The sequence below is a fragment of the Athene cunicularia genome (genome assembly GCF_003259725.1).
Source record: "Athene cunicularia isolate RWA chromosome 5 unlocalized genomic scaffold, athCun1 chr5_part1, whole genome shotgun sequence".
Classification (NCBI taxonomy): domain Eukaryota; kingdom Metazoa; phylum Chordata; class Aves; order Strigiformes; family Strigidae; genus Athene; species Athene cunicularia.
In genome coordinates, this window is record NW_020799101.1 from 12,394,069 (window position 1) to 12,417,102 (window position 23,034).

Sequence of the window (23,034 nt, forward strand, 5' to 3'; positions counted from 1 at the left end):
ACAGTTACAATTTTGACCCCTATTCTGTTGCTATATAGAGTTCAGTAGATATATTACCTATGTGAGAGAGGTTTTCTTCCAGGATCAGTGGGTGGATTACATGCACCAACAAACTGAATTCTCTCCAGTTTCACCCACGTCTGGTCTGATGTACGATAGAATCCTCCATGTTCCACCATCTGAAAAAAAAAAAAGTAAAATAAAATCAGGGGAATATTGTATCTCCCTTAAAATAACTGTTCTGATATAGTTGATTGCAAAGGAAAACAAACCTGTCTAATGAAGGATATGACTCTCTGTGTGCCATACTTATCCATATCTGGCAAGTTGATTTCATCGCAGAACAGCACCAACCACTTTCCTAACTGCACAGGAGCCAGCACCACTCCATTAGGTGTACGCCTGTACTCACAGTAGTGATCAAAGGTTTTCAAAAGCAGTTCTGGAGTGGTAGCACTAGAAAAGTTTAGTCCAACCACCTGAAAGAAAATCATGAAAATAAATAGTTAAAACATACTAAGGCTTGAAAGAGAGCATATCAAGAGTCCTGAAAACAGATATGTCTGGCTTTCCACAGGAGAAGTACATATACCATCTATATTTCAGGTTACTGCCTGTATTCTGACTGTATACTGTCTGCTTCCCACTGCAGGGTCTCCATTCACCATGCAGCAACGGCCCCTGTCCAACTTTGTACTTAGAACATCACAGCTTCTTGTAACTGTCACTCTATCTAAATACACTGAAAGATGAGAGCTATTCTTAAACATTACCACAGGTTTTTAAATACTAAATGGAGGAATGCTCCTATATGATTGAAGTGGCAAGGGAAGTAGCTTTTAGGTTAAGGATCTTGAGACATAAATTTAGATTCTGCTCAACGTAATTTTTATTTTTTGCTGTGTATAGACATGAGTGACTGAGGTGGAGCTATCACTGAATTCCATCTAGCAAATAATTTCCATGTTAAATCAAGACTGCTTTAATCTCTAAGGAGATCAGACTTGTTATTACTCTGTAATTTGCACATGTGCATGCACACACACACTCTCTCTTGTGTACCTCCATGTCAGGCAGAGCTCTGAGAGCACTGAAGAGGGTCATGGTCTTTCCAGAACCTGGTGGGCCACACAGCACTAGAGGTTTGTGTTCTGCCAGCCAAGTATACAGCAGTGCTTCATGGCGAACTGTATCTAGGGTTGGTACTACAACATCAGGAGCTGCAACTTTGTGTGTTTCAACTTCAATTTGAGGAACCTTGGATTGCCATGGCACCCATTCACCTGTAATGGACACCTAGGAGCACAAAAACATGATCAGACAATTTAGAACAGGAATATAGCTCAACCGTAGTTAAAATATTTTTTTTTAAATGACAGAACAGTTTGCAGCCTCAAATTTGATGTGTTTAAACATGTGGTTTGTTTGCTGAATTGTGAAACTAAGTTTTAAGGTGGTCTAGTATTTTCCAGTTTCATCTCCAAAATCTAAAGCAAGCTTCTAAGAACACAGAAGAGCAACACTTCTAATAAAAGAAAGGTTTACCTCATAGTCAATTATAGGTATGTTGGGTGCAGTCGGCAGTGGCACAGTGGTGATTCTCCTAATGTATTCTCCCAGCTCTGCTCTCATTTTCAAACGACTGTCTCCAGAAAGAGACCAGAGTATTGCATAGACCAGGTACCTCTGTAAGAAGCAGCAAAAGCAGCTATTGGTTTTAGAGTAATGGAACAAAACTTTATAAATGATAGATCAAATCTAGCTGCTATGCTGACCACGCCAAACACGGCAGCCACTTCGCAGCATATTGTATTTACCTGGATGTAACGCTCCAGCTGATCTATCTGCATTGGGAAGTCTGGATGATTGGCATTGTACTGGGCTACGTTGCGACAAGCTTGATGCAACATGGAGAACAGAGAACCAAGACAGCGCAAGCGGGTGAGATCCATAATATGCTCCAACTTGAAAGCATGTTCAAGAGCTTTAGTTACCAGGCCATTAGATGTGAAATATGGCTGCATTATTGTTGCAGCATCTCTCTGAATCTGTTGGGGGAGACAAACACTGCTCAAAGCACTTGCTTATGATCTGATTGCCAGGCAACAGGAAATAATTTTGTTTAAGGTTTGAAATGCTTCATATTTTAATACTCTTAAAAAAAAAAGAAAAAAAACGTGAAGAGGAAGTCAGCTTTTCTATGATAGGCTGTCATAAATTCTACTACTTGTGATACAAGAGTTCTTACTACATTATCCCATAATGTCATCTGAGTTATACCTGCAACATCGGGGATGCTGCTTCTTCTCCTTCATCTTCTTTGCCCTTTCGCCTCCGCTGAGCTTCCTCCTCACCCTCATCCAGAGGAATACTTCTTAATCTGGCCAGGAAGTTATTGAATATCATGTCTGTACTGAGAACATCCTCACTGAACCAGACCATGCCACACCTTGACACAGTAGCTAAAGTGGCATATTTCAGATCCTGTACCTCAAACATGATACGCACCTAAAAAGCAGAAATTTAAAAGAAGAGTTTGAAGTAAAACCAACCAAACAACTGAAAAACAAAACAAAAACCTCCCCCCGCAAAAGACAGAGACCTTTAAAATAAGTTAATTTGTATTTAGACTCTGAGTATCAACAGCAGCATTAAAATATCCTAAGGCAAGTTCATCATTATTGACTGTTAGCCTAGACTTTTATATAATCCACAAAGTTTGTTTTACAGAGTCAAAGTCAGTATAATGTGAAAAGTTTGTTTCCACAAAAGTTCCTAACTCCAGCAAACCACTACCTGAGATCAGTAATACTCTGATTCTGATGAGAAAGACGGACAGCACTAGTACAGATTAAGGTAAAAGCAACAAGTTCATAGGTAAGCACACAAACATTGTTTTAAAAAAGTACATTACATTTGGTGGAAGGCTGAGACGTTCTCCATTGGGCAGAGTCAGTAGTTTGTTGTCATCCAAAACAGAGTTCAAGTTCTCAACCCATTCAGGGTCCACATCACCATCAAAGATAATCCACTGACGTTTTTGCAGTTCACCTCTCACATTGTCTATGATTCTACGTTAAAGGAAATATTTATTGCAGTAGAGAACAAAGACCCAGTAATGCCACATTATCCATGGCATGTATGTATTGGCCACTTTTCATTTGTGCTATTAAAGACTCACTTTCTCAGGACATGTGTAAACAAGCCATCTGTCCATTCTCTGGTGTTTGGATCCAAAGTACCATAGAGGTGATCTTTGCTGATTGCTTTTGGATCTATAATATGAGCAACACCTTCCACGCCCTCCAGCCGTTCCAGGGCTTTCAGAAGTACTCTCCAAGCCATGCTCTTTCCGCTTCCGGAGGGACCAACCATCATCAGTCCATGATTTATCTGCGTAATCTGATACAACTGAAGAACCTGTGACAGAAGAAATGATGTACCAATAAAATCTTAACTCCAGTAGTCAATCTAAGCTTCTAGGTATTGCTCACTTAAGACAAGAAAAAAGAAAAAGCTTTTCACCTTTCATAATAGAAAAGGAAGTTTAGTCTTACACATAAACTTCCATTCTACACTTTCAGTTTTGTATTTTACCTTTTCCACCCACATGCCACCAACTTCTTCTCCATCACCATAGGTAAGGTACATTTCCTGACACACTTTCTTAAGCTCCTCTCGCAAGGCTGTCATCTCCCCACGATGATACTGTACTCCAGGGAATACATCAGAAAGGAGACTGAACAGCAATGGAATGTCTTCTGCAACTAGTTTCGGTACCATAGTTTCACATACACTTTGGATCAGGATCTGCAGAGGAAGTCACGTTTTGGTTAGGATTTTCTGTTAAGTTTGCTTTACCAGATGCATTTGACAAGGAATACTTCACTACATACTTCATTGATAAAGCACCAGACCAGGACATCTTGGTAAAAGCAACCACTGATGGAACCACAGGGCAGTAAAAACAATTATTTGAAACCACACAGTAAATTCGTATTGATTTTCAGTTTACAACTGTAGTTTCTTATGCCTCTTCACTATGCTTCTGGTATTAACTGCTGAAGATCTGAGCAGCAATAAGCATTATGAATACACCACCTCATAAGAGTAGGTCTTTCACTATGATTCAGGGACTTCTAAAGCATATTTATCTTGGTACTTCTAAGCTATCAAATTACCACCTTTTGTAACTAACATTACTTTGCTTGCATGGCTTAACACTTAAATGGTAAACACTGCTGGGTTATTTAGAGTGCATTCTGTATAACAGAAGAGTTCACACACACATTACCTCTTGTTCGGGTAAGTTCTCAGCAATTTCTCCCTCATCAACAACTTCACCACGCTCTTCTTTCTCCCGCTTTATCTTCTGAATCCTCTCCCTCTTCACATTACCTGCACTAACCAGCACACTCTTTAGTGCTCTCAAGCCAAAATCATAGTGACTTTGGGAGGACAGCTGTTCATCACAAAGCCTAAGAAACAAAAGAGACAAAATACAATTTGATTCTCCATAGGGACCAACACAACAGCAACTGTCATTGTCTACTTGAAATGACTGCTGCACAACATGCTTAGTGAGTTTCAAAGAACACCATAGTTTTGAACAATAAGCTCTATTTTCACTAATTGGAGCCAAATGTGTTACTCACTTGAAGAATGGTACTATCTTATTGGCAAGCACTTCAGCTGTACGGAAACCTTGGGAGTACAACATGACCTGAGCAATCAACTGACGGTCTGGTTTTGTCATTGCCAAGCTACGGAACAACTTTTTCAAATTGTCAGGCAGATTTGATCTGCCTGCATAGCCAGGATTCATGGTGATGAAGATAGCCATGTCGGGGCTCACTTTGACTTGTTTGTTCAGCAGCTCACAAGTAATAGGTGTTGCAGCTGAAAAGAGAGTGCATTTGGTTACACCAGAGTCAATGAACAGTTACATCCTGAGAACCTAAGTCATAGTTTATTCTATGTCAGTTTCCTACAGTAATGGACAGCAGGTCCTCCAGTACAGCAACTCAAGATACTCAAATACAAATTTCTACAAGCTGAAAGTTACTTCAAGTTTTTAAGTTTTGATAGAAAGTGACTTTGTCCTTGGATTGTTTGGGAGAAATATAACTGAGCAACAAAACAGCATGAAGGACATTCGAGATGCTGTACAACACTGTTAGGAATGAACAGTTACGTACTCTTGTCATAGCTGGGGTTGGAATGTTCTCGCAAGGCTTCCTGGATGCACTGAACTTGCTGTGAAACGGCAGAGAGCATACGCTCCTCCAGTCTGTTGAATTCATCAAAGCAGCCCCATGCACCCACTTGGCAAAGTCCCACAAAGATGCGTCCCATTGCCTGCACACAGGGGAGAATTCACTGAAGTTGCATGATCATTGTTGCCTATGCATAGGCAAAGGGAGCAGAGGGGAGCACTTTATACAGTGCATCCAAGGCAGGAAGAAGCTGTATTTTTTTTTACATATGCATCTGACCGAGGTTTTTATTTTGAGATGTTTGCTGTGCTACAGTTTACAGAGGTGTTTCATCTAGTTCTCAGTTTGAAGATGCCATCAACTTTGAAATATCTGGGTAAATTTTCTTAGTTTTGTCTCAGCATGTGAAAGATTCTTCAAACTCAAGTTACGTTGCAAAGGATAATTTGGTCATAGTAAGCTACTTTGGCAGTCGCACACTCTCATCTATTCTCCATTAAGCCAGAACTATCAATGCATACTAAACAGTTCAAATTACTTTTCTAAAGCCAGTCTTAAGAGCCCACCCTGTACTTCCTCTTCCTTTCTCTCCATCTCCTGCTATAGAACTAGCAGTTCTAAAAAACTATATGTTCTGCCCCATTTCTGCTTTAGGCACTTACTGTTACAGAGCATCTATATGACCCACACATACCAGCTCAGTTAAGACTTACAGATAATCACCCTGAAAATAAACACTGCTGGCTGTTTCCTACTGCTTGTTAGCCAAGACTACATTTTTAAAATCAGTTTACCTGGAAGTCAAATGTTTCATCACAGTTGAAAACCAGCACAAAGCGCCCAAGCTGATGTCCAAGAGCCTTAACAGATTCTGTTTTACCAGTACCAGCAGGACCTATTTTTGAAGTAGAGACATGTTTTAGTGTTTATTGTCTGAGATATTGCTGCCTACTCATGTAATCTGTCAGCATATCAATTCTGACTGTTCTTAACAAGAGGGTTCAGTGAAACCTAGAAGTGTTGTAACTTCCCCCACAAGACTGTTTTGTTCTCCAGTATCTTAGTCATGCATGCTTTCATTAAAGCTATATATTAAAGAGGGTAAGAGTTTATATACTCGTCTCAAGTTTTTATTGTACTTCCGTAGAAACTTACCAAACGGTGATCCTCCAAGTCTTGCCTCCAGGGCTTGTGTCATTGTCAGGTAACAGCGGTCAGTAAGAGGAGTCTGTACTAGCTTATCCTGAACACCAAGGTACTCAAAACCATAGTTGAATTTGGCATTTGCCATCTGAATGGAGAGCTGTTGCAACACATCTGTCTGTTTTGGGTCAAAGTAGAACCGCATTTGGCTGAGCCACTCAAAGGATTTGGAGTTGTCAATCTTGCTTTTAATCAGTGATCTTGTAACATCTCTCTGGTGCACCAACTCGGTGATCTGGAGAATGAAGTAACTTCTTAGACCACAGCAACACAAGCCATCGCTAATAAAGCCATTAGATTAGCACAGCAAGTTGCCATCACTTAGAAATCATGACCTACAAACAGTCTCTACCTTTAAATCTGCAAAGACAAAACCACCAATGTTGACTGCTCTTGTTAGGGACTTCCCTAGCTTTCAGCAAAGCACTCTGCTTCAGTTAGTCTGTTAACCCCATATACTACTGAACTAGATTATTTTATTTGCCAGGAACTATGAAGACAAGTACTCTTAAAACAGTCCAGATATTTCCCTCTAAAAAAAAAAATCTATATAAATAACCCAGAATGATTTTAACTTTCTTCCCTCTTATTTACAAACAAAAGCATATAGTAATTACAATAATAAGCAGTTTAAAATTTTACATCTGAATGAAGAAATCAGTAACTTCCCTATTTGGAAGAGGTAGTTTGAAGATCAATTCAGTGAGCTAGTCTATAATATGTTATCATGCATTAAGCTGACTAGAGTGAAAAACTACCACCACCTACAGGATCAGGGCTTGATATAGTTGCTTAAATTGCATGAAACCTTTTCCTAGAGGAAAAACAAGTATTAGACTAATCAGTCTTTTCATTAAACTTTTAAAAATTCTCACCTGCAGACCCAGAAGAGGAGGTTTTTACTTACCAAGTGCTCCAGTTTCCTTCTGCGAAGAGGTGGCTGCTCCATCAGCACCGAGTCTGCCAGGACATTGAGTGTGACCTCAACATTAGCTAGCACGGAGTGGAGAGGACTGTTGTCTCCAACTCCACCCACACCATTGAGGGCTGACTCAACATTCTCAGACCACGCAATCTGGGCTGACAGGACAACGAGCTGAGCCTGTGTAACAAAAACCCTCATCAGATAGTTTTTTATCACTGAAGTAATCAAGCTGCAGTATGCTTAAGTGCTCCATAGTGATACCTGGTATTTGTCAATCCAAGAGATGTAGACTGCTGGATCAATTGAAGTTGCTTTTCCAAAGATTTCTACTTCAGTAACAGATTCTGCAAGCAATTTAGCAAGGGTCACTCTCATTTCTTTTTCAACAAGAGTGAGCCACTCATTGATCTTGGGATGCTCTGTGATGGAGACAGGTGTTTTGAAGAGCACCTGCAAAAAATAGGTTTAAGTCAGTCCGCATTCACTTATTTCCAGATTTTTATTCAAAAAGAAATACTGCCACTATACCTCCTCTCCTTCACGTGAGGATATCCCAAGAACCACAGAATTATCTTCATTGAGAATAATGCTAGAAACGCCAGCAAACATCTTCTTGAAGTGTTTCTGCAGCTTAGCAACATTTTTGCTGTTTCCAATGATTTCAAGCAAGTCTTCATCACCAACAAAATAAAACCTAATAATTACATAAATGTAGATCTGTATCAGAACTCCAACTATAATTTTATTTTTTTTTATGCTTCATAGATAGCCATTGTGCAGGAGGAGTTGACGCTCATTTCCCCAACACTGCAAGTGCATGAGCCATAAATTTGCTAAGATTGTCTCAGTTCATGTGGTATGTATCATACGAAAGTGTGTACATACTCCATACCATGAATCATTTTCTTTACCTATCCATCCCTGAAATACTCACAGCAGAGCCTGGGATTGAACTAAGTCTATTAGACAGGGAGAACTCCCACTCAGTACCTCCCTCACCCTTATTTTCTCAAGCTAAGTGACAAACCAGTTGAACTACAGGTAAGTCACAACCAAACACTTAAATACTGGATTATGACAGTTTAGACATTGTCCTTCAATTGAATGTCAGAATTATGCAGTTCAAAATAGACTTGTAAGTTTACAGAAATCAGCTGTAATTGTTCCTTAAGCAGTATCTGAATTCTACAACCAGCCACAGATGAGCAAAAGTAAGGGAAGTTTGAGTCCCACTTCCTAAGAAGTAACTATAACTGAATTCTGTATTCGGAAAACAGAAATTTAAATGGTCATAACATCTTACATATATACAATACATAAAAATTGGCAAGAGGCTTTACAGAACAGTACACCAATTCCTGAACAGAAACAGCAAATTATGTCAAGAGTCAACTTCTTACCGAGGGAAAGAGGACCTCTCCCTTTCCAAGTATTCTCCCAGTGCCTTCTGTATTTTCCCAAGCAAGTCTGCCAGTCTCTCTAATGACCTCTGCACACCTTGAATGTTAAGAACATCCATCACAAGTGGAGATTTGGACACCTTTTTCATGAGTGCCAAAAATTCAGTGCTGATGCTGCAAGAAAAATAACATAGTACATTAGTGTGAACTCAGTAACCACAGGCCTTGCAGGACACCAAAGTTACTTGTCTCTAAATGACCACTGCCTCTCTAACTGTTGTGGCTGCCCTAGGGAACAAAAGGTTAAATACCCAAAATAGCTCTTCACCTACTTCAAGTCCACAGCAACATTACAACTTCTTTGCAATGTTCAATCTATTAATTCCACTGTTGAAGGTCTACTTTCCTTCTTTTCCTGAAGAGATGCACAAATCTGATTCTTTGATCTGACTGGAAGTGTGTGGAATGAATAAGGATGACCGTAGCAACTTAAAGGAGAGGAAGAAAATGATGTTTGAAGGGTGAGACTAAAGACTGTGACAACAGATATCAGCCTGCTTGTTGGAGCCACAATGCCAGAAAAATCCCTGAGGTAGCTGACTGAAACTGGCAAGAAAACCCACCTGAATCTAAGCAATCTTCTAAAAATTGTACATCAGTCATTTCATTATAAACCTTTTTCTGTCATAGTTGTCTACATGCACCTCCCTATGTGTTTGCTTGATGAATTCACGTCTACAGCAGGACTGTAATACAGCTGGACCACGTAAGAATACAGTCAGCATTTCAACTTGGAGAGTGCTACACTGAAGTCATGAAGTTGCAGGCCTGTCCATATGGTGCCCCAAGGGAGGCAATAAAAGAACAAAGCAATTAAAAAGTTACCTCTGGAACCGCTGGGTCTCCACAGGCAGCAAGTGCTTGATGTCTGCACTACCAGTAAAGATACCTTCCAGGTAGACCCATCGCCTTTGGACATCTATCCAGACATCAAAGAGTGCCATGATACGGTTCAGCTTATCTTCCCAGCTAAGGGCATCTTCCTCAAACACCTGAAATTTAAATGCTGCATTAATATTCATTTTAATAGTATGAAGAGATTGACTGCTAATAATTATTAGTGGAAACAGTTGCTTGAGAGTTACAAAGTATGCATACGCAATTAACTGTCAACTTAAACAGTGAATACAGTCCCTGCTGACAAATATATAAACTAAAGGGGAAGGCAGAATTAAATGAAGATTCTTTAGCTTTGTTGTCCATTTTACCTTGTAGTATGGTGATAGCTTCATAGCAGACACGCTGTTAATGTGCTCTTTCACTTTGTTGAAAAGGTCATCCCATCCACGAATCAAACGACATTTGTTCTGGTAATTGACCAAGTCCAGTTCATAAGTGTTCCACACTTCTCTTATCTGAAGAAGAAAATCTTTAAGATATGACCTCAATAATATCAGCTCCAACATAGTTACAAAGTAGAAATGTACTTCAGTAATCAGATTTTACTTTTTTTAGGTGAGGATTCTGGGTTTATGCTCAAGCTTTTGATAACAATATTGAGAATATGATGCTGTTTAAGTAAAACTTAAACAAGGTGGGGTCTTTGCAGTCTTTATCAAAGTTTGCTTTTCCCAAATAATGCAAGTTTCATCAGACTGAAGCTTATAGCTTTAAGCTGTTTCCCAAACCAGAGTGTGCCACATATCCTCAGCATTTTTATCAACAGCTTAGATTGACAAGTTTACCTCACAAGTGTCAGTTACCCGACAATCAGCGAGCCTCTGATTTGCTATTATGTGCACACATACAAGAGCTGATACTGGCCTGTTTCAAGAACTCTTCCAAAGCCATCTCTCCCTGAGCCACGAGCAGTACATCTTTGACAATTGCTTCATTCCTCTGTAAATCAACATCCCATATCTGACCCAGGGTCAATTCTGAGACAACCCAGTTAACGTGAAGCCTCTTCATCAGCTGTTTCCAGTGACGATCCTTAAGTGCCTCGGATTTCAGTTCAATGACTAACATGTTTATCTACAGAAGACAAGAAAGCAAGTTACATCCCTGAACTTGAACTACAAGATACATGCACTTTAGAAATTACTGTAACTTACCTTCATGTAGCCCTTCAGGAGTCTCTGAACATACTCATAGGAGGCATACTGTCGCAAACGGGCAGGGAAATTCTTCAGTTGGTTCAGCAGACCATCTAAGTTTTGTCGAAGCTGTCAGCAATATAAAAGCAATGAAATCTTTCTCTGCAAATGCTGTACACATAGTTGTACAAGTTTAAAGTTGTCTATGTATTTTTACAGAAACCTCTCGCTAATAAGATATTACCAACAGTACAGCTCTTTTAGTGTTATATGTATTTGCATAAGATGTGGTTACTCTAAAGCTGGGAATGTAATTTTACTGGTCTGATTAAGATTTATGACATAGTATTGTCACAGTTTATGGATTAGTGTTCCTACCGCTCTCTACCTCCTGAGCTTTGAACTAAAACTGATGCTGTTCATCCAACCATATAATGAAGTTTCCCTAACGAGGTCCAACTGCCTATTTAAAACCAGCATGGTTCCTTCTCTGCAGATGCAGTTCAATCTCAATTTCAAAACCACTGGAACTGCATAAATCCCCTGCAAAATTACTTCAGTTGTGACAAACCCTGTGAAATTTTTTTAAGCTTAGCATGAGAAAAAAAGTGCTCACAAGATACTGAAAAAGGTACCTAAACACTGAAAACTATCTGAAATATGACAGTTGAACATGTATATCTCAAGAGGTGCAATTCCTAATTTGCATATACTTGCGGTAGTTACACTGTTTACTTATACAGAAGTGAAGTACCTTGCGAGGCTGTACTGAAACCCAGGGTTGTTCTTTCATTTGATCAATCTGTTCCCAGACCTTAGAGAGTTCAGACCAGACGCCTTTGAGATCCTGCAACTCTTCAAGGGCTACCTATAGTAAAGAATGTATCAAACATCAGCAGTTATTTCTAATTTCTTCAAAGTCATTAGTGTGGGGGAATTAAACAGGATACTTTTAACATGTCAAAAGCCTTCAGATAGCTTGCCAATTCAACAGAACTGCCATAGCAAGTGATTCAGATATTTTTGCAGGTCACATACTAGCTTCATGAGAATAAGACAGTTATTCTGATAATGATCTCTTATGATCTCCTTTTTGATCACAATCTCTTAAGGCTAGAACTGAATGATTGTGGAGATGTTGTCTTGACACTAGAACATCGCAGGCTACAAATTGTGCTCTTAAGGGAGAGAGAGATGCAACTGAAACATTTTTATTTGCAACTGTGTGAGCAGCTTGTACCTGGACACGCTCTTCACTGCCGCTGAGCAGTCCTGTATCTGTCAGTTCCAGAGCCTCCTTGGCCTTCGCACACTTCTCACGATCATCCTTCAGCCTACCGAATTTTCCTTCATAAATGGTAAGAGCTTGAAGAGCTTCTTCTGGACGCAGGTTTCCCTAAGGTTTGGATGGGATACATTAATCCAGAAATCCTACAATCAAGTTGAAGCCAAGTTAAATGCAAGGACTAAATACTAAATGTTGGTTTGTGTCATTAATTTTCCATTTCCAGTTTGCTGACATTAAAACTACACACTAATCCAGAATAAGTCATTGTTGGAGAACGGCTTGCAGAGAGCAAGGCCATAGCTCCCTGCAGGAGCTGGTCGGCCATAGCTCCCTACAGAAGTCGTTCTCCAACAAGTCTCATCCCACTTTCACATACAGTTTCTGGCTTTACTAAGTATCACTTTTGGGGGTGGGGGGGGAAAAGCAGCTTGTTTCTGAATCTTCCTACATGCATGATCCCTTGTTTCAGCCAGAACTTTGTTAGTAAACTGAAGCTGTGTTGCTTATTGCACTTAAGACACAGGCTTCCGTTAAGGATAAATTTCCTTCTGCTACCCCCTCCCTAAATCAATACTTTGGCAAGTTATTCTAGAACCCTCAAAAGAGACTTTTACCATGATCTAAAATGGAAGACTGTGAAAAAACATAAACGGCCTACTTACTGAATGCAGAGAATCTACTTTATTTGCTGAATGAGTATTATTCATCACTACTTACTGTTACAGGCTTTGTTTTCTCCCAGTCTGTTAGCAAGTCAGTTGTTCGGCTCTCCACTGCACGATCCTCCTGAACTATCTTCATCTGCAAATTTGCTACTTGTTGTTGAATAGCAGAATCCTTTCTACGCATGATGTCATTAAAGGCACCCCATTCTCCTTCAATGTTGTCAATGTACAGCCAAGAGGATGGAAACTGGAACCTCTGTTTCTCAAGCAAGCGCTGACCATTGCGATAAAGCTACAAGAGACAGTGGTTGTTACATTAAAAAGACAAAATTAAGTCTCAGGGCCAAGTACTCAATGTATTTTAACAAGGGCTCATTACAGAGTTCATAGGATTCCTCAGGATATGAAGTTCAAGTCTGTTCTCAAGAGAACTTGAATATCATGAAGCTGCATCTTAAGAGCTAAGCCTGACATTTCCAGAAAAATCATTAGCAAGACAACATACCTCAACTTGCTTTTCAAACTGCTTGATTTTACGTTTCAGGGACTGCACATATGTGATGAATGTCACTGCGTCTGATGTGCTGGCAGTGTCCACTGAATGCTGCTCCAGCTCTTGACGGGACTGTTTGGGGCAAAAAATCAGTGTTTTACAAGTCTGGAACAGTTGATCTGAAAGTGAAAAACTGAAATTTGGACTTGTCTTACCTTAGAAATTTGTGAATGAAACTCTGTCATGTTCTGACCAAGCATTTGGCCAAATTTGCTGAGCACTTCCTTGTGCCAGGAGTCATACTTCAAGTTCACCTTTGATTGTACCTACAATTGAGTAAAGTTACATAATAGTAATCTGTCAGCCTTGCTATTTTTCTGTCATACAGCTATTCTGAAATTTAATGCATTTATCACAAACAATAATTACAATGTCTTACCTTGCCATAGTCTATGACAACAGGTCCAAATTCCTTTCTGGTTTCTGCATTGTCAAATGTTCCTCTTGCCTTTCTTATCTGAACTAAAAGGGCTTGCCACTTATTCAGGTCTTCTCCAAGACGGTTATATATGTTTTCAGCCTGCATATCCCATAGACACTGGTACTGCAGCCAAACCTAATTGAGGTATTTCAAAAACAATGTTCAGAACTTCTTCAGTATATTCCAAAAGATGAGTGTCCCCCCAACCTCCAGGAAAACTGAGAGAAAAGTCCATGTTCATTTTAGCTGTAGTATTACATGGTGTCAGCCTCCTACCTTGACATACTGCTCCACTTCAGTCACAATTCCCATGACAGCAGAGTACGACTCCTCCAGAGCAGCAGGGCCATCGGGCATCCTTGTCAATGCATTACGATAGAATTTCTCTTCTTCAGACAGCTCATAATGTACTCCAACCTAAGAACCACAATTATAAATGATACACACAAATTTCTAGGGCACAGATTCAGTCCTAGAGCAACACACAAAGATATCGAGCACAATAAATTGCAAAGTGAAAATAATTGCTGAGACTTATATACAGCTTCATTACACTTACCTGGTATCTCTGACTTTGAATCCTTGGCAGCGACAAGATTACCATCTTCCAAGAAAACATTTCTTGATAAAGTTTGTATCTACACTCTTCAATTGGTGGATTCAAATATATCACCTGGTTTGTTATTCTTAGTTCATGTACAATGTTCTGCAAAGACAATAAACACACTCAGTTTTACCAGCAGATAGTGTTACATGTAGACAAGAATTTTTGACTTCAAGAAGTAGCGTGCTTTTTTTGAAAAAAATCAGTTTGCACTTAAAATGGGAGAAGGCAAGTATTCCTCCAAAACCAGATGCAGAAGAAGTATTTACCACCCATATAAGCCTCAGACATAATTCTTGCATTAAGTAACTGACAATAAGTGAAAAACCCCACAAAACCCCACAACAGAGCTTACTTTGATCTTGGGTTCGCCACCAGGCTTATGGCTCACTTGAGGAGCATCTGTATCCATGTCAACTTCTGCTTTGTCATCTGCTTGTCCAAGAAGAACTTGGGTCCAGGCCCTCAGTCCAGCTTGCAGACGAACACCTAGGATTCTTTCAATCTAAAGAAAAGAAGCCACATTGGAGGAAAAAGCTGCACATTCACTGTATAAATATCCACACTATGGATATATGATGACAGCAGGCACACTATGGTGCCTCAAATAACCAAGTGCTTCTTTACTAAGTCATTAAAGAGGTTTAAGAGTTTTAGTAAATTTTCACTGACTATCAATTCAAAGCTTCTCCTGTCCTCATGGACTTTAACAGAATTGAACAATTTTAGCTGCTTTGAAGTTGGCCTAGTGTTCAATGACCTGAAACTTAACTCAACAGGCAGAACCAAATAATATGAAGGCAATGAGTTTTTGTTACCGGCATAGCAAGTTTTCCCCACCACCTTCAAGGCAGTCAAGCTGTAGCAAACATTTTCTTCAAAGAACAGCACGTCCCTTAAACTAACTGATCCCAAAAGTCAACAGCAAAACCCAACAGATCTTGCATCTCCTGCATACTAAAAATGCACTGAAATTTTTAGAGTGGGGAGACTGAGTTTTTCTTGGGTGACTATGAAAAGTTTAATCAAAAAACCGTTTTGCACCTGATTAAAATGCTTCCTCTAAATATACACTACTCCTTGATCTCAAACATACCTCCATATCCAATTTATTGACCCAGATTGGCAAATTTGAATATGAATGAAGATTTAAGTCATCCACAGCTTTCTGAACCCTGTTCAAGATTTCAGAGAAAGTCTTGTGATCATACATGCATGTTTCCAATGATCTCACTTCTAGGTCTATTTTCTCTTCAATAATGAGCAGATCATCCACCTAAAATGGTTTAGGAAAAATGAGATGTTTAGTTTGACAGGTTATATCAAGGCAACAATAGTTATGCAGTAATGATTACTCACTTCTCTTTATTTAGATGAAGCAAGTCTGTCAATTTTAGTAATACTAAAAGATCCATTCAGCTGGCCAATTTGTGCCAACTCAATCAGCTACTTAAAGAGCTACAGAACAGGTTATCAGCTATCCAGTTCCACTTTTGGTTAACCACATGTTACTGAATTATAAATGTAGAAATTCTGCAGAATGTGAAAGATAAAACAAACCTTCTCCTGGAAGCTGAAGACAGTCTCAGCTAAGCGTTGCACGTACGGATCAAGTTTGTATGATTCCCACACAAGAGCAATTCCTTCTGCAATCAATGCCTGCACCTCCTTCTTCAAGCCAGCAACCAGAAGTGAGATAGTATTACGCTCTTCTACTTTCTCACATGTTCGTTCATATGTACGCACACTTTCAATGAGAGAAATAGCAAATGGATAGAGCTGGTTTGCTTGGTGAGCTTTGTTGACAATTGCTAGCGGAACACGGAAACCAAGCCACTTCAGGTTTCGGACTTCTTTTGAAAGTGTAATTATTTCTGGGAGGAAGTTGACTTTCAGTTTCAGGACATTTCCAGTTCGACCTCTTACACGAGTGCTTTCAATGGTGAAAATACGTCCAGACACACCAAGATTGCGTTGCTGAACCTTTCTGGCCCAGTCATCAAAGATCTCCTGAGTGTTAAGCTTCATGCGAAAGCTATCTCCATCCTGCTTTAGCTTCTGACCTTCTACATGGTTCTCCCAACCTTTGCCAAGGACATCCTCGACACGCTTCATGTAAGCAGTGAGCTGTCTGTCAATCTGTTTTGCCCAAATTATAGACCCAGACACAGGAGGCAAGTCACGAACATGACTCATTTTACAAGCTTGACTCTGTGGGTACTGTACTTTAAATTTGTCATGAAGAGACTCAATATCATCTTTTACGCGCTGGATCAATTGCGTTTGATATTCACGAATGGCACCACGAATGTGAGGTCTGACAAACAATGCATTAAACCGAGAGAAGATTCTGAACATTTCGTTGGCATTCTTTGCTGTACCAAGTTGGTCTCTCAAACGGGCAGTTATTCTTGTTTCAACTCTATCAATTCTTTCATCATACCGTTTCATTGCTGCCTCCCAGGCTTCTGTACCTTCTTTGGAAACATCTAAGCCATCTACTTCTTTAACATTCTCATAAGCAAGATTGACTTCTTCAATCGCATTAGCATCAGCAGCATCAAAAAGGACTTCTGCTACTTTCATATCCTGTGGTTCAGGTACCTCTCCTTGATTTTGCTGGGCAACAGCAGTTACCTGCATTTAAATCAGAGTTTAGTGAGTTGGATACTTCAAAATTTACCTACAAATAGCTAAACACAGTTTGTTCTAACAAGCATTGCAAAAAACCTACATATGAGTACCAAATCCCTAATAAACTTTCAGTCACGTTTCAGATTTAAGTTCCATTGGGAAATGGGCAACACAGTTGCATTATTCCTCAATCTGGAGTGGAAGTAAACACTGCCCCTACTGTGCAGAAAACAATCTAATTTTCCACTGTGGTTTAGCCAAGCTCAAGTATTTACACACTTACTGATCTCCACTGTTCTGTCTGGACTTGCTGCATCTATTAACATGAGCATGGTCATGTACTGTGCGAAGTATGTACATTGAAATTAAAGCTAAGCCTATCAGCAAAGGTTCGAAACTAGACTGTTTTTGGAAGCAGACAGCAAAACTGAATGTTACATTAATTTTGTCTCCTGGTAACTTTTTAAAGCAACAGCAAACATTCTTGAAAAATACACAGAGATTTTGTCTGATAACGAACAAAAATATTACCTGAGGTCGTAAGACTCTCACAATAACTGCCCTCAGCTGCTCATGCTGACGCCTGAATTTCCTCATTTGATCAAGACGACCCTGAAGCTTCCTGTGAGCTGGATTGATACGCCACACCATCTTTAGGTTCTCTTCCCTTTTTCTTTTCACAATATCTCTCAGTAGAACTTGTAGCTTCTCATATTCATCATCCCAGGTTTGGAATACTTCAAAGCATGCAACCATTACCTGAAGAGAGTTTCAGAACACGAACTTTACCTCTCCAATGAAATGCTTCCTGAAAGTCACTATTCAGTGCAAAAGATACAGCCACCAGTTATCACAAAATTATGAACATACCTTTTCAAATTCTTCATAGGCAACATGCATCAGTTTTCTAGTTCCCAACACTTTAAGTAGCTGAGAGCTCAGATCTCTTGAAATAGCCTCCACTAAACGCAGTGCCCTTTGGATTGGGTATTTTGTGTTTCTGATTTTTCTCAAATGGGTAAATATTGCAACAAGGGCCTGCCTTATTTTGTCCAGCTCAGTAGCAGACAGCAGGTCATTCAGTGGAAAGTCTTTCATCAGTGGATTATAATCATTCACGGTCTCCAGAGCCTGTTTTAGACCTAAATGTAATAGAAAAGATGTAAAATACAATCAAACCTGTAGCTTTAACTAGACCAAGGCTACCCTAAACAGCATTGTTCTTTGTACCACAATGTTCAACTTTCTTAACAGCTTAAGTTCCATAGGAACTTGTGAAAAATTTTATTGAACAGACACTTTACCTGTGTCCGTATCAAAGCTGACAGTTGCATGAAAACGTTTGCCGTGTTTTAGAATATCCAGAGTCAGAAGAACTTCTGGACTTTCACGTTTTTCCTGAATGCGATACAGAGCCCGTTCCAAATTTAACCAGAAGCTTATCTCCTGTAATGCAGTGCCTGATGCAGGATCTCGATCTAATTTGGTCACCTTAAAAGTAATAGAGACAAAGAAAAGAGAGAGAAAAGCATTTAGTTTATATGCTTCAACTGTAAAAACTTGCTCTGTTACTAAATATAACTGAAACACATAACATCTACTAGGTTTTAATAATCCAACCTCAGACAGTTTTGGCACTCATTCTGTGAGAAGTGCAGGAACTGCAACGCAACAAGAGTCAAAGTTTAATTCCAGTGGTCCTAAAGGTCAGTTTTAGGACCTTCCCATAGTATCTTCAGCACATCCTAAAAAGGCCACCTGTCCACTTTCCTGATTAGTGTCTGTATTCTGGTTAATGACAGATGAGCCAGGCCAGAAAACAAACGTTTTATGTTCTGGATTAAGAAAAGGCACCACAAGCAATAGGTTTACTGTGCCCATGGACGAAAAAAAGCCATAGTAGTATCTGAAATGCTGTCTCTGAATGACAACATGAAGAACAGCAGAATTCTTTTGAAAAGTAACAGGCAGGAGTACAAGAGATTACAAGATAGGACTGGAGCAACTGTTCTGAAGTCATTGTGGATGCACCTGGGGAAAAGAACAAAACAAACCAGCAAGACCTGTTTCTCTCAGTCTGTTGTAAAGATCTGAGTAACAGTTACAAGCTTACTACCAGTTATTTGAGTCTATTACAGTAGAAATAAAATAGTCACGCTCTCAGCTACTTGCAGAACAATTCAGACTAGACCCAGTCTACTCTAGAATTAGACTTAGTCTAATTTAGACTAGTGTCTCCGGTGACTCAGAAAACTGGTCTCAGATCTTCAGACTATTCTGCATAGAGCAGTATTTTACCAGTTAAATTGTGAAGAAGATACAGCATACTACACAGAAGTTCTTATCACATTGTCTAGTACTTGGGCTTTTGGTTGTGTTTTGGGTTTTTTGGTTTGGGTTTGGTTTTTTTACCTTTTGTATCTCTCTAATCCAGCGGTTGACTCCAGACTGTAGCTGATTGAGGAATAATGGATCTTCAGCCTTCTCACCAAAATCTGTAACCTTTGGTTTTTCTCCACGTTCATAACACTGCTTGGCAACGTTAGTAATGGTTGCATGAATTGGCAGACTAATCTCTGGAATTTCAATATTCTGCTGCAGATGCAATAGGCCCATTTCAAGTTCTGCAATCTTTTTCTCAACTGAAGGAGCCATCTTGTCTCCATCCCTGAAAAAGCACAATGTTTCTGTATCAGAAGCTAAAACAAAAAACGTATGTAACAGATTTAAGCCATGTGAACTACCTCCCCAGTCAGCAACAGTATCACATGTGACTGTGTGCTTAAAAAGCTTCACATGACTTGCTTTGAACAGTCACTGTTTTTTCATTAAACATCTACTTGATAATTCATTAGCAGGGAAGTGCAGTATTTATACCTGTCTGCTTTGCCAGATTCTCTGATATAGGACTTGAAAAAGGGAGCAACAGCATTGCTAATGAAAGAGTGCAACGTTTCATATGGAGAATCTTCACTGAGAGTGAGCACTCTCAATTGGGAAGACACTGGTTTGTCGGCATCAATCACTGGTGTACGCTTAATGAATGCCAGGCTGCAGAACAGAGAAGAGAGTTAGCAACTAAACATCTGAATTTTAAGTGACAGAATAGCTTTAATCTGACTGCAAGTTTAGGTCACAGGAGTCAAATGCTAGCCTGCATCATCATACTTTGTAATTTTTCTTCTAAGAGACTTGAAGACAAGCCTTCCAATACATGTAATCAGCCAAACTTAGCTATCAAAAAGGACTCTGCAGTATGGGCACACTAAAGAAGCACACGTTATGAAGCTTCAAATATGCATTAAGCAACAAATCTATAAAGAGTTAGACATAACTGAAGATTACTGAACCCAAGCTGTGTCGGCTACATTTGCACATATACCAGATTAGTCTTTGTTTCTTTAACTTAAGAGCTAGAAGTCCTAAGACCATTCCTTTCAGCCTCATGACACAGTTTTATCAGAGCCTCCACCCTGAAAAGCTATTGTTCCATCTGAATAAAAACACTGCATGAAGCACTAGGTAAACTGGAGGTAAATTTGTAGACAAAGTACATAAATCTGCGTGGGTAGGTTTTGCATTCATAGGGTAGAAATGTCAAGATCTATTTTACTAACTCACCTGTTTGATTTTATTCCGTAATGAATGTCAGTGCTGATACTGTAGGAAATGAATTCTTTTTCCTCTTCTCCTTCGTCTCCCACATCCTCTGCAAAAAATATGCTACGTAAGAAATATTTTATTTCTAAGGCATCTGCCACTCTCTCTCAACCATCTTCTGCTATTACCAGGCTCTTTTCCAATTTTTAATTTCTACACCAACTTAATTAACTAAGTTAAATTTAGCTTTGTAATAATGTCCTTCAGATTCAGAGTGGATTCATTGTTTTTTAACAAACTCAGATTTTAGATTGCTATAAAAAATGGTAAAACATTACAACAAGCAAATTATAACTCACATTCTGAGAATCTTCTGCAATACCGAATGTACATTTATTTGTACAGATATGCTGCCAAGATAACTACACTTCAGGGAGAATGTTAAACAGCTGTTTTTTTCTTTTAAAGGTTGCTTTTATTTTCAGACTTTTTCTTTGAAAGGGATTTGGAAATGAAGTCTCTGAACAAAAAGAACCTCCCGACAAATCAAAAACCCAAGCCGTGGGAAGTACTCAGGCATTACCACAGCCAATGTATCACAGATGACGTAATTGCTGGGGATGCAGGCAGCTGTGCTGCAATGCAGTGATTTCGGTGCAGAAGGCTACTCCCTGTTGGCGGACACACTCGGATTGGACACATTGCGGTGAACTATTGTCCTGCTCTGATTTCATTTGGCCCTTCATAGGGGATACAGCCCTAGGGTGTCATATTTGTGATCCCAAGCACCAGAAGCCAAGTCACAGAACACTGCATCGGACACCACAGGAACGATATGAAAGCTGCTGGCAGGCTGTGTAGTGATATCACAGAGCAGTTCTCACTACTCAGATTTTATTTCACAGTATCTGTGATCAATACTTCATACTATCTAGTTTATGCACAAGTTTCAGTAATATTGTTTTAATAGTGTCAGGGAAAACAAGGTTTGCCTATGCTGATGGAGGTTCTGAATCTGTTAAGTTTGAAGACTGGCTGTCAATCAGTAAATCCACCCTCCACAGATAACTGCTGTTAAACCACAAGACATTGATGGAAATGACCTCTGCCTGTAGTAAATTAGTATTTTGCTTCTAAAACATGCAATAACTGTCTCAATCTGGTTTTAACCATACAACAGTATCCACGTGACAAGCCTGAAGCTAACTGATCACCAGTACTTTTTCATTACTTCCAACCCTAACCAGCCTCATGAGCAAGACAAAAGAGAAATTTAGAAAACATCTGCATAGCCTATTAACATCCAATGGATTTTCTTTAAGTCTTGTTAAACACTGTATCATGAATTCCTAAAGACTGCTGTTCTTTTCGTCCCTGCCAGAAAATTCTGTTATCTCTGCTGAAAAAGAAGTCTCAAACTTTGGAAGAGGAAGGAAGAGGATAAACAGCGGAAATAAGCATAACAAAGAGAGGATAATTTATGCAACATCTTAATTTCACAGTGAACAGTGAGTAGAAGAACCTTCTTCGTGTCTCCCTCAGTGTGCAGTAGCTGCGGGGCACATATCCAGTATCTTACACTGTGGCTGTTGACATGTTAAATAATGTGATATGAAGTATGACTATATATTTGATATACTACAGGGACTGAACGGACAGCACGCTAGGATTAGAGATCTAGAAGTTTAATATTAAAATTTTGCAAGCTCAGACTGGCAGGCACATAGCCATATGCAGACTGTACGTCTTGTTTAACAGCAGAAGTCTGTTATATTATAAATGAAGCCCAGTTATATTTTATTATTATGCATTAGACTGGATTCTGTGACAATAAGTGTCTATTTAGCAACAGATTTCTTGACAAAAGATGTTTTTGAAATAAACAGTCAGTAACAGCAGCGTGTAAATAACAAAGATGTTTTTTAAGTCAGCATCAACTTAGCTGTAGTATTGAATGGAACATTCGATGAGGTTTCCGAGAACCGTTTACAAGCAGCGCGGCCACCAGGCTTTGCTAGCTAAACAAAGGCACTGCAAGAGCTACATCTTGATTTATGAACTTTGGAGACTCGCTAACCACGGAATAACTTTTACGGGCTGGCTCCGTTTTGGATTTTTTCCTTTCCTCCAGGGTTTTGGGGATTTTTTTGTTCCGTTTCAGAGCGGCTATCAGCCTTGCCAAGAAGGAGGTCATTTCCCCGGCAGGAAGGAGGCCGCGGTGGAAGCGCCGACTGACGAAGCACTTTCGGTGCCTCTCCCGGCCGGGCGGGCCGCAGTGGCGGCACACAAAGCCCCTGCGCCCCCAGCCCCGCCGTGCTCTGCCCGCGGCCGTCAGCTCGGGCCCAGCCTGGGGAACGAGGAGTAACGGGAAGGGCCGGGCCGGGCGGAGACAACCAGCGCGGCTGCCGCCCTGGCCCAGCCCAGGCCCC

The 23,034-nt window shown here is 39.8% G+C and overlaps 1 protein-coding gene across 1 annotated transcript in view; it reads right to left on the reverse strand.

The window, feature by feature from the left end:
• The window catches only part of DYNC1H1 (dynein cytoplasmic 1 heavy chain 1), a 42,023-nt gene extending 21,313 nt beyond the window's left edge, over positions 1–20,710 (reverse strand). Inside the window, exons 1-39 of the mRNA XM_026850127.1 lie at positions 20,627–20,710; positions 19,883–20,056; positions 19,418–19,673; positions 18,310–18,496; positions 17,876–18,147; positions 17,537–17,764; positions 15,932–17,008; positions 15,468–15,647; positions 14,727–14,876; positions 14,327–14,473; positions 14,044–14,184; positions 13,726–13,902; positions 13,502–13,612; positions 13,299–13,418; positions 12,846–13,085; positions 12,081–12,236; positions 11,595–11,708; positions 10,859–10,969; positions 10,569–10,778; positions 10,013–10,159; positions 9,630–9,796; positions 8,745–8,918; positions 7,873–8,038; positions 7,606–7,794; positions 7,327–7,521; positions 6,372–6,654; positions 6,011–6,111; positions 5,199–5,358; positions 4,656–4,899; positions 4,295–4,478; positions 3,598–3,810; positions 3,182–3,420; positions 2,915–3,071; positions 2,281–2,508; positions 1,818–2,048; positions 1,546–1,686; positions 1,063–1,296; positions 273–479; positions 58–179 (exon numbers count right to left, since the gene is read on the reverse strand). Coding sequence (XP_026705928.1) covers positions 58–179; positions 273–479; positions 1,063–1,296; positions 1,546–1,686; positions 1,818–2,048; positions 2,281–2,508; positions 2,915–3,071; positions 3,182–3,420; positions 3,598–3,810; positions 4,295–4,478; positions 4,656–4,899; positions 5,199–5,358; positions 6,011–6,111; positions 6,372–6,654; positions 7,327–7,521; positions 7,606–7,794; positions 7,873–8,038; positions 8,745–8,918; positions 9,630–9,796; positions 10,013–10,159; positions 10,569–10,778; positions 10,859–10,969; positions 11,595–11,708; positions 12,081–12,236; positions 12,846–13,085; positions 13,299–13,418; positions 13,502–13,612; positions 13,726–13,902; positions 14,044–14,184; positions 14,327–14,473; positions 14,727–14,876; positions 15,468–15,647; positions 15,932–17,008; positions 17,537–17,764; positions 17,876–18,147; positions 18,310–18,496; positions 19,418–19,660 — 7,646 coding nt within the window. The 5' untranslated portion in view covers positions 19,661–19,673; positions 19,883–20,056; positions 20,627–20,710. The remainder of the gene's footprint in view (positions 1–57; positions 180–272; positions 480–1,062; positions 1,297–1,545; positions 1,687–1,817; positions 2,049–2,280; positions 2,509–2,914; positions 3,072–3,181; positions 3,421–3,597; positions 3,811–4,294; positions 4,479–4,655; positions 4,900–5,198; positions 5,359–6,010; positions 6,112–6,371; positions 6,655–7,326; positions 7,522–7,605; positions 7,795–7,872; positions 8,039–8,744; positions 8,919–9,629; positions 9,797–10,012; positions 10,160–10,568; positions 10,779–10,858; positions 10,970–11,594; positions 11,709–12,080; positions 12,237–12,845; positions 13,086–13,298; positions 13,419–13,501; positions 13,613–13,725; positions 13,903–14,043; positions 14,185–14,326; positions 14,474–14,726; positions 14,877–15,467; positions 15,648–15,931; positions 17,009–17,536; positions 17,765–17,875; positions 18,148–18,309; positions 18,497–19,417; positions 19,674–19,882; positions 20,057–20,626) is intronic.
• Positions 20,711–23,034: the final 2,324 nt, after the last annotated feature.